The sequence below is a fragment of the Thunnus maccoyii genome, chromosome 7, assembly GCF_910596095.1.
Source record: "Thunnus maccoyii chromosome 7, fThuMac1.1, whole genome shotgun sequence".
NCBI classification, from domain to species: Eukaryota; Metazoa; Chordata; class Actinopteri; order Scombriformes; family Scombridae; genus Thunnus; species Thunnus maccoyii.
The window spans coordinates 22,945,469-22,959,208 of NC_056539.1; the positions used below are offsets into that span (position 1 = coordinate 22,945,469).

Below are 13,740 nucleotides of genomic sequence, written 5' to 3' on the forward strand. Positions count from 1 at the left end.
TTCTGGCTTCTACTTCTGAAACTATTGTTTGCATTTCACCAGCAGTTCAGTTTTTCTACATTTTAACCATCATGGCCCTCTTTGCAATGAGTGACAGCTCTCTCCACTGCTGCACCGCTCCAACAGAGCTTTCCTTATAGAGAAATGGGGGCGTGATAGTATGCTAATTACCGATAGTGGGCACGCATCTGTCAAATTAGAATGATTATGATTCACTAACATATGCACAGTAATAAGAACAAAATTGGCCAATGCACACGTGTCATGAATCCGACGGTAATTTTGCATGCGCACAAGAACATTTCTACGCACATATTAGAATGAGGCCCAATGTACCTTCAGATATATACATGGTCACAAGGTATGTTCATGTTCCACACATATAGCTGGAAAATGTTTTTAAAAAGTGCAGCATGTCCATGTAACAGTAATTACTTCTCAACATCTTTTTCACATTTTCACTTTTCCTACAAAATACATCTTTAGGCACGTATACAGAACAATCTGTAATGCATTAAAGCTGCATAAAGCAATATTTTTTCATATAAACAATGAATCAAACAACTCCTGATTATGTAAAAGGGTAATGAATGCTGATGATCCCACTGAGAATCAACATCCCATTCTGCAGCTTTACAGATGATTTTACCTCACTGATTTGGTTATCAAAGTTATCTGAACCAACAAAACCATAACGATGCGGCACATACAGCATAAACCATGGGCAGCCACTCCCAGCACAGGACTATTTCAAGTTGACCGTAGGCTACCTGCCTCATGTGAAACTGCAGAAAGCCGAAGTAAAAGAGTAGCTGGTGAAGAAATTAGAGCATGTAGATAACCCAAAAAAGACAGCTATTTTTTCTGTTTACCAAACCTTGGCTTAAAACAATATTATACCTACATTCATTAGGTGGCTAGAAAGACTAGAATGCTCATGATGTTCTGTTTTCTGCTATCAAATTGCTTGCTAACATGCCACTAAACTATAATAAGCTAAAGGCTCAGAGTCTTCCTGTCCCTAGTGGTCAAAAATTACTTAATGCAGCTTTAAAATGAGGAATGACTTACACTGGGTACTGTTGAGCAGCATAAAATGGAACAGTTACAATATCAAGGGGCTGGGTTTGCTGTGTCACTTGGTTTCTAGCATGGACACATATACACTACAAGCAAGGCCTAAACCACAGATGACCAACACTACTACAAGAGCAAAGAGGGAAATAGCATATGTCGTTGGCTGGCGTACGTGGCTGTATTCGTGTGAAATGAATTATGCTTTGACACTGATCCAATGTTCAAGGGAATGTACAAGGTAAATCGATTGGAATGACTATAATACTGTGCTGTGGCAAAGGGTGAGAATCATAACCAAAAGGCAGTCTTTAGTTTGCTTTCACAACACTCATCATCTGCATTTTGTATATCAAAAGTCCCAGATTGGGGAACAGTCTTAAGGTTTTACCAACCTCTGAGGGCACAGTAGAAGAACACAAGAATTACAATTTTTTTTTAGCAGAATACAGTTAATTACCCATCTCCAATAAGAAGTCCACAAACAATACATTAAGGACTCCATTTTTAAGATTTATATGCTGCCCATCCCACAACAGTCATCTGTTGCTTGGGCACAAATACCATGGAAAAAAAACAGCCTAGCTGCCAACTAAATGTTTTTTTCCCCAAAATGTATAGTGTGATTCATATGTGTTCATTCACAAAAGCATTGAGAAGTCTATAGACAGTCAGGCCTGTAGTTTAAGGGCAGTGACTTTTCATGTTCATCAGCAACAGAACTGATAAAATGGAAAGAAAGTGGGCAAAATTAAACCACAAACCAATGCAAAATAAGCTACTGATAGCCTAAAACCTTTATGAGAAATAAGCATGTAATTTTAGATAACTGAAGTTTTAACCTTACAGTGATAAAGAGACCAGATACATCAGATCTCTTTTACTTAAACCCCTGTCCACCACTGCTGGGGAAACATAACATACTGTCATAGGCATCTTCAGGTCTACACTGCCACCACTATCACTTTCCTTTCCTAAAAGTGACACAGGCAAAAATGTGAGTTAAAAGCAACTTCCTTCAGGTACATAGTTTCTGAAGTAAAATGTAACTAATCTATTTTGCTTTTGCATAATAAAAAAATATATGAAATTCATAATTAGGCAATGGCAATTTATTTTGTCACATCTGTTATTTGTTCACTATCCAATATACATTGATCGAACTGTTAGCAGAATACTCATAACACAGCCATATCAGGAATGCTACACCAATGGTGGGAATCCTGGCTGTGATGGGCTATTTCATAAAAAACACTGTGCTGGATAGATATCAGCCAAGAGCATCAGATCACTGCCCTTAATATAGAGGCCTCAGTGTCAAATCAGGATAAACCCTACAGATGCTTTTACTGAATTTTGAAAATAAGGTGCTTTTTCATAGGGGTGCACCAATCAGTTGGTGACCAATCATAATCAGCTGACATTTAAATTGGTAAAAAAAAAAAAAATGGAAGCAGCACATCATCTGTAGAAAATCTGATGCAGGTCACACTACTGCGGTAGGCAATGTGTTAAATGAGTTGAAACTGGCTGTCTACATTATAGATTAGTCTCTATATAAAGTTAAGTGAAAACGTAATTCCTGTTTTGAGGATTTTAAATTCATTTAAAGGTTTTAGTGCTCCTCTTGCAAGTAAAGATAGTTTGATGATGTGATGTTGGAGCATGTTTTGCATAACTATCTATACAGTGCTAATTTGGAGTTTTACCGTTTAAGATTGTTTTGCACTATTAAAGGACCATTTTAGTGAAGGTCTGAGTAAACAACTTAAACCAAATTTCAACCAACTGTCAGATTAGTGATTAGCCAATCACTCTATTAAAATTTTAAAAATGTGGCCAGTATATCATCACTTTTTTTGCATCTCTCTCCTGTTCACCTGCCCACATCATGTTCACAGTCTCAACATAAAATAGTTCAGCAGAAAAGGACTGCTCACTTTCCTGTCGAAAACAGTCAAGGCCATACACCATCTGTTACTTATCAGCAGCATAATGGCTGTTGTCATTGTCACGGTGTGTTCATATAGTTAAAAATTCTAATATCCATTTACAACCTTTAAACAGGTTTGTGAGCATAAGTATGTGTAGATTATATTGTTTCTGCTGATGACAGTCATAGAAAGTACGCAGATATCCAATAGAAGGTCAATCTAATTCACAACACGAACAAAATTTAACTGGTATTAAACAGTGTGGTCACATTTGATGTCTGTGGAAATATTTGAATCTTTTGGAATTTACAGTTTTGTCTTCTCACCAGGTCTGACCTGGCTGATGGCATACAGTGAGAGATGTAAAGACTGAAAAAGCCATGGGGAGACTACTTTCTGTGTGATCCACAGCTAAGTCACATACCATAGAATAAAAGCATTCTCTCATTAAATCTCTCTGTATAGACACTACACCCATCTCCTTGAAAAGCTTGTAATGCAATAATCCATGGTTTATTGTGACCAAGGCAATGTCACTGGTGTCAGCTAACAGGCTGTTACAACAGAAAATGTTTTCTGTTTAATGGAGCCCTGCCAATTTAACTGAGAGTTAACTAGCTGGTCAGCTTGTTGAGATTTATGATTCCCATTTGTAGATTCCAGGAGTATCCTCATCCTGTGAAAGTCATCCTTTCAGATGGAGCATGAGTTTGCTCTCTTCCTTGGTTTAGGCTCCCCAAAGTCCCTGTCATCAGCCGCACAGTGGCTGAAGGAGCAAATTGTCTGCGAGAGCCTTCGCATGCCCAGGCGGAACACACTATTGGACAGGCTGTAGATCACACAGTTGCAAAAGCTGTTGCTGATGGCCAGCCAGGTGGTGATGAAGGAGAGGGCAGGGCTATCTAGCACATGGGAGCTCTCTAGCAGGAAGTAGATGATGTAGGGCAGCCACAGCATATAGAAAACACTGGTGATGCGAAAGAGCACCATCGCATAGCGACGATCTGGTCCATGCCCTCCATGATGTCCACTGCCACCACCCTCACCAGCCTCCATCTCCTGACTGGGAAAACGTGCCCTCCGTTCACTGATCTCCCTGTTGTGCTGCTGGCAAATGCGAAAAATATGATAATAGGTAAAACAGACCACAAGTGCAGCAGGTGCATAGAGCAAGCACACCACAAAGCCTGTAAAGAGGGCAGAAGTGGGCCAAGAGTGAGCGCACCACTCAAAAATGTCCCCATGATAGCCTGGCTTACCCCATCCAAAGAAGGAGGGCAAGAAGACCAGGCTAGAGTAGACCCAGATGAGTGTGATGCAGCCCCGTAGCCGGCATGGCGTCACCAGTTGGTTGTAAGATAGTGGTTTAGTTATGGCCAGGTAGCGGTCCACACTGATACAGGCCAAACAGGCCATTGAAACACTCTTGAGAACAGAAATGACATAGCTGAAGACCTGGCATGTGATGGGCTCCTGGACACCAGCTGGGTAGTGGAGCAGAGACAGGGTGGGCACCAGGCAGCTAAGACCCACCAGTAGATCAGCGTAGGCCATGGTCTGGATGAAGTAGCTGGTGGTGTAGTGGTGTAGCAGAGGCGCACAGTGGAACACAAAGATCACCGTTAGGTTCCCTGCAATAATGAGCACTGTCAGAAGCACAATGACAGCAGTCTCCAGAACGCAAGCCTCTAGGCCTTCATTCAGCCCCCAGCCCAAGGGACAGGAGTGGTTGGAGGCCCTGTCGGGAAAGAAGTCTCCATGGCTGGTGTTGGCAATGAGCACAGGGTCCGTTGTCAGTTCAGACTGGTTCATTGTTCTGGGTGCTATCCAGGTGGGTCAGGTTTGTGGTGTGCCACCCATAAGGCAGCTGGTCTGAAACTGGAGAACTGCCTACCCCCCTCCTGCTCTTTTCTGGGTGTCTGCAGCCTCCTTCAGTTAACAGAGCTCAATACTCTCTCTAGCACAGGCACTCTCTCTTTCACGTTACTCTCACATAGCTGGGTCTCAATCAAATGAACACTGACTGGAGGAAAATCAATACAGCCTCTGGGAGGGTAGGACAACCCGTTCAGCTCTCCTTTTCCAATCACTCATGGTTAGTGAAAATAGTGGGTGGGTAGCAGTCAGGAGTAGTGAGAAAAAAAGCTGTATTCCTTCAGTAAACCTAAAGCGGGGTAGTATTAGTGCTGTGGCCGGCATCTATCCCAAAGGCGAGTTTCCCTGCTGCTTTGCCTGCCAGTCTATGGCCTCATCTCCTGATTCTAATGAGGGCTGCCACCGGGAGGCTGAGGGCATAAACCGTCCTCACAAGGGCAGAGAGCACAGAAGATGAGAGGTTAAAGCATGAAGCAAAGCACTTCTGTCTTGACAGATCCTCAGAAGAGATTAAGTAAGTAAGCAGCATATGGCTCCTATTTCACACTTAGAGATCAGATGAAATTTACTGAGTGGAGTTACCTTTCAAAAATACTTTTCAGGCAATCATTGCTTAAAGGAAAAATCTTTGTAGTAGTCTCTCTTGGTGTATACCAAAGTCTGGAGAAGAAAATTACATCCATCTCTGAATCAAGCCTTCAATACAATCCAAAGTTTCACTGTGAAATGGAGCTAGTGTGTTTACTATGTAACAGTAGGCTTCCCTTATTTTGGTGGTCCTCTGGTCAGTGTCTGGAGCCCATGTATGCCCAGCTATTGTCTGAATCAAAACACAGACACAGGCTAGAAAAACATGGGGATCTCCGCAGGAGATAATGTCACAGCTCTCTCAGCACGCACGGCACTGGGGGGAAAATGTGTTTACAAGGCATCCCTAGGCAGAATGAGGTAAAAACCAAGCGCATCAAAATGTCTGGATGAGGTCTGCCATAAAAGTAATATTAAGTTTAAATCCAAATGTGCAACCTTGCCTCTCAGTGTTCTGGACTGCAAGACGCGAAAGACAAACAAATGTAAAAGTCTAGTAGCAGATGAAAGTGTTGAATGTCAGACTCCCATGCAGGCAGGTGAAAGGACTCTCCAGGAGCAATGAGAGGCCAGCTGAATAACTCAGCGCTCCACTCACTTTGACTCCTCAGCAATCCTGTGGCAGACACTTGCAGAGAGGGGTGTGGGGACCAATTGCCAATCCATTCATTTATCCCATAAACTTGTTACTTGCATTTTTGTTGTGACATTCTGAAGCATTGGCAGGGGGCAGGCTTAGCACCTTCTCCTCAAGTGCTTAATGCAACCATAGATTTTCTAACTTGCCTTAGTCCTTTCAAGTATGCGTACTGTTTAGTTGTAGAGGGATAGGGTCCTATACAGCCTCGCCTTTAAGTCCACTCTCAGTATGTCTGTCGTCTTGAACAAAACACTGGCAGCGCAACAAAAGGAGAATCCACTCTAGCAGCATAAAGGAAAGACCAAGTCCCAGTCGGAGTCCCAGTTTTAAGCACTGTCCTCTGCAAACGTCCCCCTTTTGCTTCCAATAACAGGACAACCCACGTTTTAATAAATAAATCCTTAGATCGTGGCATACAGGAGGAGATGATCACGATGAATCTGTCAAAAGCAGCAAGTAAAAAGCAAGAAAAAAAAGATGACTGCGCTGATGGAAATGAGTTAAATCTGCAGCGAGGGAAGCGAGGGGACGAAGAGTCCCTCAGCCCTGGTGCAGTGAGAATGAGAGATGCTGTGACTGGCTTACACTTCCCTCCCTCCCTCCCTCCCTCTCACACAGTTTCCCTAGCTTGCACGCTCAATCTCTCTCTCTTTCCACACACACACACACACACACACACAAACCCTCCCTCTTTCTCGCTCTCTCTCGCTCTCTCTCCCTCAGCTTCTCGCTCATTGCTCGCCTCCTCCCCTTCTAGCTGCACCTGAGGCTCCCTGCCACATTATTCTGTCTCTCACACTGGCTTTCTCCCAGAGGTAAATTTGGATACATTTCCTATTTACATATTACTTATCTCTCACAGTCTATTTTCTATTAACCAGAGCCCCCCCCCCTTCCTCCCCCTCTCTTTTACCCCTCCTCTTTTTTCCTTTCCTTGTTTCCTTCCCACTTCTTCCTCTCAGTCTCCCTTCCCATTTCATATATCTCACCAGCCCCAGTATGTTTTTAAATAAAAACACAGGTCTAATGAATTTATACATAAAAATAACCAACAACACTGAAATCTGACATGAGATAAAATGCCACAGTAAAAAATAACAAAATGAACATTTCATGACAACCTTATGAGTCACTTGTTACATTCTCTACTTTGGAGGAAGAAGCAGAGCCTCTTAGTGCCAGTGACCATCAGCCTCAGCTTGCCACTTTGTTTAATTAGTATATAATGTTAGTGATATATAATAATGTTATTAGAATATAATGCTATAATGTATACATTGTGTATACAGTTATATGGGATGACACTCAACCTCCATAATCCCATGGAACATCTAATCCTAGTAAAATGTGTCCACTCCCCTCTCCAGTCTCCCGGTTCATCTGGTTACTTTATTTATTCTTTATTTAACCAACAGCTTAGCACAGTTATGTCTGCCCCTTAGTTACAGTTGCCAGGCATTTCGGCCAGTTGGGAGCATCCCCTGGCCAGCAGATGATAAAGAGGATCAAGTGACAGCAAATTAGCTGAGCAGAAGGGAATGGAAAGAAACTGTCAAGTGTCAAGACTGGACAGGAAGATCTTGTAAAAAAGAAAAGTTAAGCTTAACTGTTAAAATATTTGTTTTCTTTTTCTCTTTTTTTTTTACACTATTAGAGCCTATTAGAGTCAATGAGGAGTGGCTGGTTACAAGTTGGATGGAAAATGGCCACTTTGGAAAACAACACTGCACCTGGCCCAGGAAGAGTAGACAGCTCTCATTATTTGGAAAAAAAATTGTTTGTAAGGAGCAAACATGACAATCACAAAGGAAGTGGGGTTTTGCACTATGAAGACACAAACAACAAGCGAAAAGAAAAAGATGCTCTAGAAAAATAATTTCGGTGGCTGAGCTGACCATGATGAGTCAGTAAGGGAGCCCTACTGCTTAGGTGAACATTTAAAGTTGCACTAGACAATCTTTAATGGAAAAATATAGACATCCTCACAGCCTACAAAGCATACTACAGCAGAGGGACAAAGGAAACATCATACTATTCCCCTTGTCTTATTAACAAAACTAAAGTGTTTGGTCAAATTCACATTTCAAACCATCAGAGTAAAACCAAATGTGTTATCTAAACAACAGCAAGAACTGTGCCTTCCAGAGGAAAAGCAATTCACAGACAATGGCTGAACATAGGCCTCTGATTGAGTGTCCTTGAGGAAAATGTAATAAGATGCAATAATATACAGGAAAAATGGGCATGCAGCCAATTCAATTCTTTGACACAGCACCTGTTTATGGCGGAGCATTCAACCGAATGAAAATGGCTTACACTTACTCGCCGACTTTAAATATGGAGGAAGTAGTGGCTGGAACTTTCTAGTTGCATCTGCGGATAGATGGTCAAAGTTTTCACTATCTATAATAACAATGTGCGAAATGAACTACAATCTGTACCTGCAGTTCAGCTAACCTAGTTATGTTTTTGTTTTTTTGCTTTCTTTTCCAATTTGCCAAATAATTTCATAAACTTTCATTAAGATTAAATGAATATATTGTTTTGGCTAATCACAATACTGATTTAATTCAGTTTCCAAAATCAAATCACCAACTTGAACAATCAAATCAAAGTTAAGCCAGCGATTCACACAATACAATGAGTAAAATCACAATATTGTAATTTGAATCAAAAGTTGTAAAGTAAGGTGGTAGAAATGTACAACACAGATCACATAAAATTTATATAACAGTAGTTGGTCAGTTGTCACAGGTGTTAGAATTTGACCATTACATCATTAAGATAAAAGCAGTGAAGCGGTGACACAACTTAGGAAACCAATGGAAGCCAATATGCTTGAGGTTTATTGTCCATTAATGGATGTCTGTAACATCCAAATGAGAGCATATTCCACCTCAGTAAAATGAAATATCCCTTTAGGGTCTAATATAATGTGTTTCCTACAATATGATTGGGAACTGGCATACATGTAAAGGTGACATTCAGGAGGAGAGCTCTTTAATTGTTTTGAGACCAGTATTCTTCAACACCTGTGTTGATTAATTTGGTCATTCAGAAAAACAGAGGAATGGAAAAACAGAGAGGGCTCAGAATGAGAGAAACATAAAGAAAAACAAAACTAAATGAAGACTAAAAATAAGATCATGCAGACAGTTCTGTTGTCACTATGGCAGGAGCCAGTCAATGGGGATCTCTCAGCACAGTGCTTTTTACCTTTGGAGGTGGACACTGATGAAAAACACGACCAGAAGGCCACCGTTAATAATTCATTCTGCTCCCAAACAAAGCCAGCGGGGCCACTTGGAAACAAAGGTGGAGACTGATTCACCTTTTACTGCTTCCCAGCATCCCACCCTCCTCCACCCCTGAGCTCCTGCTGACTCCAGTCTCAACAACAATGTGTTGGCATAGGCAGGGGGTTTAGATCTACATTATAGGCGTTTAGGTTTATCCAGAACAACTTACAGAGAATAAGGAGGTTGGGGATTCACCACCTTGCTCAAGGAGACTTTAACAGGACAAGGTAACTAAGTAATTGAGTGAGTAATGTATATTTTTGGAGCACCTTTCTAGAGCATGTATCACATAGTACTCAAAACAAAGCAAATGACAAACTTCACACTTGAAGACAACACAAAAATGTTAATGCAAGGATTTATGATCCCGACACAACTGCAGTAAGGCCTACGGGGCTATTATTAATTACATGAAGTCATGGCGTTTTTGTTAATACTGGGTGATGATAATAATGCAGCATTTTGTTATGCTTAACATAAATTGAATGATTGACAGTTTCTACTTCTAATTTCTGCCTTGGTGGCTATTTTCATTCAGTTTCATCAAGAAGATATAAAGTCTTAAATTGGGGTACAAGAATGGCCTGCAACAGTAAAGGGGTCTATGCTTAAGCAGATATGCTCTAACTCATATTAGTTCATATACAATAATTTCAGAAGCATCCTCACAGATTTTACTCTGAAACTGGACCTCATTAAATTGTGTAAGAGTATTTTGTTTCAAATATATTGTTTTTCTTTGTATGTACAGTGCTGCTTGAAAGTTTGTGAACCCTTCAGAATTTTCTGTATTTCTGCATAAATAAGACCTAACACGTGATCAGATATTTACAGTCCTAAAACTAAACAAAGTGAATGCAATTAAACAAATGAGACAAAAAAAATAATTTTTTTCATCTTTTTCATTTATTTACTGAGGAAAATTATCCAATCTCACACATTTGTGGTAGGCAAAAGTATGTGAACCCTTGTTTTCAGTAACTGGTGTGGCCCCCTTTTGCAGCAATAATTTAACCAAGTTAACCAAACGTTTCCAGTAACTGTTTATCAGCCCTGCACATCAGCTTGGAGGAATTTTAGCCCATTTGTCCTTACAGAACAGTCTCAACTCAGGGATGTTGTGGGCTTCTTTGCATGAACTACATGCTTCAGGTCCTTCCACAGCATTTCTTTAGGATTAAGGTCAGGACTTTGACTCAGCCATTCCAAAACATTATCTTTCTTCTGCTTTAACCATTCTTTGGTAGAACGACTTGTCGTTTAGTGTCGTTGTCTTACTGCATGACCTACTTTCTGTTGAGCTTCAGTTCACAGACAGATACCTTGACATTTTCCTGTAGAATTTGTTGGTACAACTCAGAACTCATAGCTCCATCAATGATTGCAAGCTGTCCTGGTTTAGAGGCAGCAAAGCAGCCCAAACCATGATACTATCACCACCTTGTTTCACAGATAGGATAAGGTTCTTATGCAGGAATACAGTGTTTGCTCATTGCCAAACAGAACACTTCTCATTCAAGCCAAAAAGTTTGATTTTGGTCTCATCCATCCACAGAACATTGTTCCAATCACCTTCTGGCTTATCCATGTGGTCTTGAGCAAACTGTAGACGACAGTAATGTTCTGTTTGGAGAGAAGTGGCTTTTTTACTTGCAACTCTGCCATGCACACCATTGATGTTCAATGTTCTCCTGATGATGGACTCATTAACATCGACTGTAGCCACTGCAAGAGAGACCTTAAGTTTCCTAGACGTTACCCTGGGGTCCATTGTGGCCTCCTGGACTATTACACACCTGCTCTTGGTCAATTTTTGTTATTCGACCACTCCTGGGGAGGGTAACAATGGTGTTGGATGTCTTCAATTTGTATATGATTTGCCTGACAGCCGACTGGTGGAGTCCAAACTCTTCAGAGATGGTCTTATAACCCTTTCCAGCTTGGTGAGCAGACCTGTGTTGTGAAGCTCAGAGTTTGACAGTGAAGACCCAGATTTCTCTTCTTTAAATAAGGCAGGGCCTTCCAGACTCACACTTGATTGTCATCCCATTGATTGAAACACCCAACTCTAATTTCCCCTTCAAATGAACTGATAATCTTAGGGGTTCACATACTTTTGCAATGCACAAATATGTAACATTGGATCATTTTCTTCAATTAATAAATGAACAAGTGTAAAGTTTTTGTCTCATTTGTTTAACTGATGTCTCTTTATCTAGTTTTAGGACTTGAGTGGGAATCTAATCATGTTTTAGGTCATATTTATGCAGAAATAGAGCAAATTGACTGGTTTACAGATTATTGTTTGTAAGGTTGGTTATCAAGGATTTTCAGGTCTTTTAGTTTTCTTAAAGGGTAAAACCTAAATGTAGTGGTTTCTCTCACTCCTATATCACAGACAACGCCCTCATCCAAAAGTCTGGGGGTTGGGATATTGAGGATAGGTGGTTAGTGGAGAAGATTAGTGTTGGTTCACTGCCTGTATACAAACATTCAGCTAGCACGATCAACAGACCAACACTAAACCTGTTTTTTAGTATGATTTAGCAAGCAGAAGCCAGTATCTATATTTACAAACAATAGGCCAGGCTTTGTCCGATCCCAGTTTGAAGGCACTCAAGTGAAAGAATCTGAAGTATTGACAACATCAGTAGGCATTGCCTTTAGTGCAGCATGTCATACTTGCCTTGCCATCTTTCTCACAAAGAATGCATTGGAAATTCAGATATCATAAATTCTCCCTATTAAATTATATATGGTTTCCATGTGGTGACTGTGACAATTTAAGCACTCAGTCCAGTAAAACATAACTTTGAAAACTTGAGTATACTATATGCACTTTAATGCAATGCCATTTAAAAATTTACATCCGCTTCTCAGTGCCATTGAGGAGAGCCAGTGTGAAGTTAGTTATGTAAGGAAGCAATAAATTAGTCAAATAAAGGAAAATAAAACAAGTTATGCATTGTTTCGGGAAGTAATAGTTGTGGAGACACCTTCTATTGCTGGTTAATATAACAGAGATAATGTATGAATCAGACACAGTGGGAAGGGGGAAATGTCAAATATAAAGATAGGAGCTACAGTACCTCTCAGCATGTGGAAAACAAAGAGACAGCTATTATTATCACATTTCACTTGACAACAACTTATGTTATACAGCCTTAACAGAAAAAATAAATCTAACATTTTTACCTCCAGTACAATACCGCTTACACTGTGACTGCTGGAGTTGAATGGTAAAGAGGAGCTAAAGGTCAAAGACAGGCTGCCTACTGAAATCACCATCTATCATCTTCATTTAATCTCACACCACATGGTGGTGAAGACCTGTCCGGCTGCTCAGGTTGAGATATTTATATTCATTATTCTCTAGCTCCTATTGTCCTTGCACCATGTAGGTCATGATGCATCTCTTAGTCATATGTAAAGGCCAAATGTAAACAACATCTCTTTGTACTTTAATTTGAAATGCATTTTTTTCATGATCGTGTTCATCCTGTTAAAAGCTCAGCTTTATTTCACAACAGTTCAGAAGCACTTTTTGGTTCCTTTTATATTAGGAGATTACATCAACCTGACCCAGTTGTGTAACATGCAGGTCAAGTTTGCATTTTACATGTGCATTTTTCACACCACTAACACATACAATACATTATCGCATTGTCCTTTTCTCACAGGGAACATGAAATGCTTAGTCTGTTGGAGGCCTGTTGTATTATGTATGTGTCACTACTGTATGTTGAGGGGTTATAACATGTTTCTTTTTTCCTCCAAACTGGGGTAATTTTAAGCTTTTTCTTGCTCAAACTGCACATAAACAGCATTACTTATACAGCTTTTCTAGACAAAGGCTGTCCATAATTCGCTCAAAACCTAAATGAAAATATTATTGATGTTGTTGATGAAGATTCTTGCACATTAGGAGATTCAAGATGGTGCAACTCTGCTCAGAGGAAGAGGCAGAGCACTACTCTAGCTGTGAGGCTACAGTCGGTATGGAGACTGAGACACAGAAGTGTTGTGACCAGAGAATACGCTGTAGGCTGGATCTCCTTAATCCGAGCTGTCATATCAGTGTCAGGATGGCTAGGAGGCTGTGCTAATACACACACACAGTGTAAGCACTCACTCACTACAGTATAGCAGCACAATTAAAGCTATAACAAATACCTTATTTTTAAAATTATTTTACCACAACTTTTGTTAATTGAAAGATGTTGTTGAAAAGTTTCAACAACATGCACATTTAAACAGTTATGTATACACATGCATGCAAGTAAGCACCATAGATATTCAAAATCTACCATAAACTCTAAATAGACAATAT

General features: G+C 40.4%; 2 protein-coding genes across 4 annotated transcripts in view; both read right to left on the reverse strand.

Moving 5' to 3' along the window:
• The window catches only part of rabgap1l (RAB GTPase activating protein 1-like), a 159,434-nt gene that overhangs the window by 104,545 nt on the left and 41,149 nt on the right, over positions 1-13,740 (reverse strand). The window lies entirely within an intron of this gene.
• Positions 3,691-5,260, reverse strand: gpr52 (G protein-coupled receptor 52). The gene has a single exon (XM_042416875.1). The coding sequence runs from the start codon at positions 4,818-4,820 to the stop codon at positions 3,702-3,704; it is 1,119 nt and encodes a 372-aa protein (XP_042272809.1). The 5' UTR covers positions 4,821-5,260; the 3' UTR covers positions 3,691-3,701.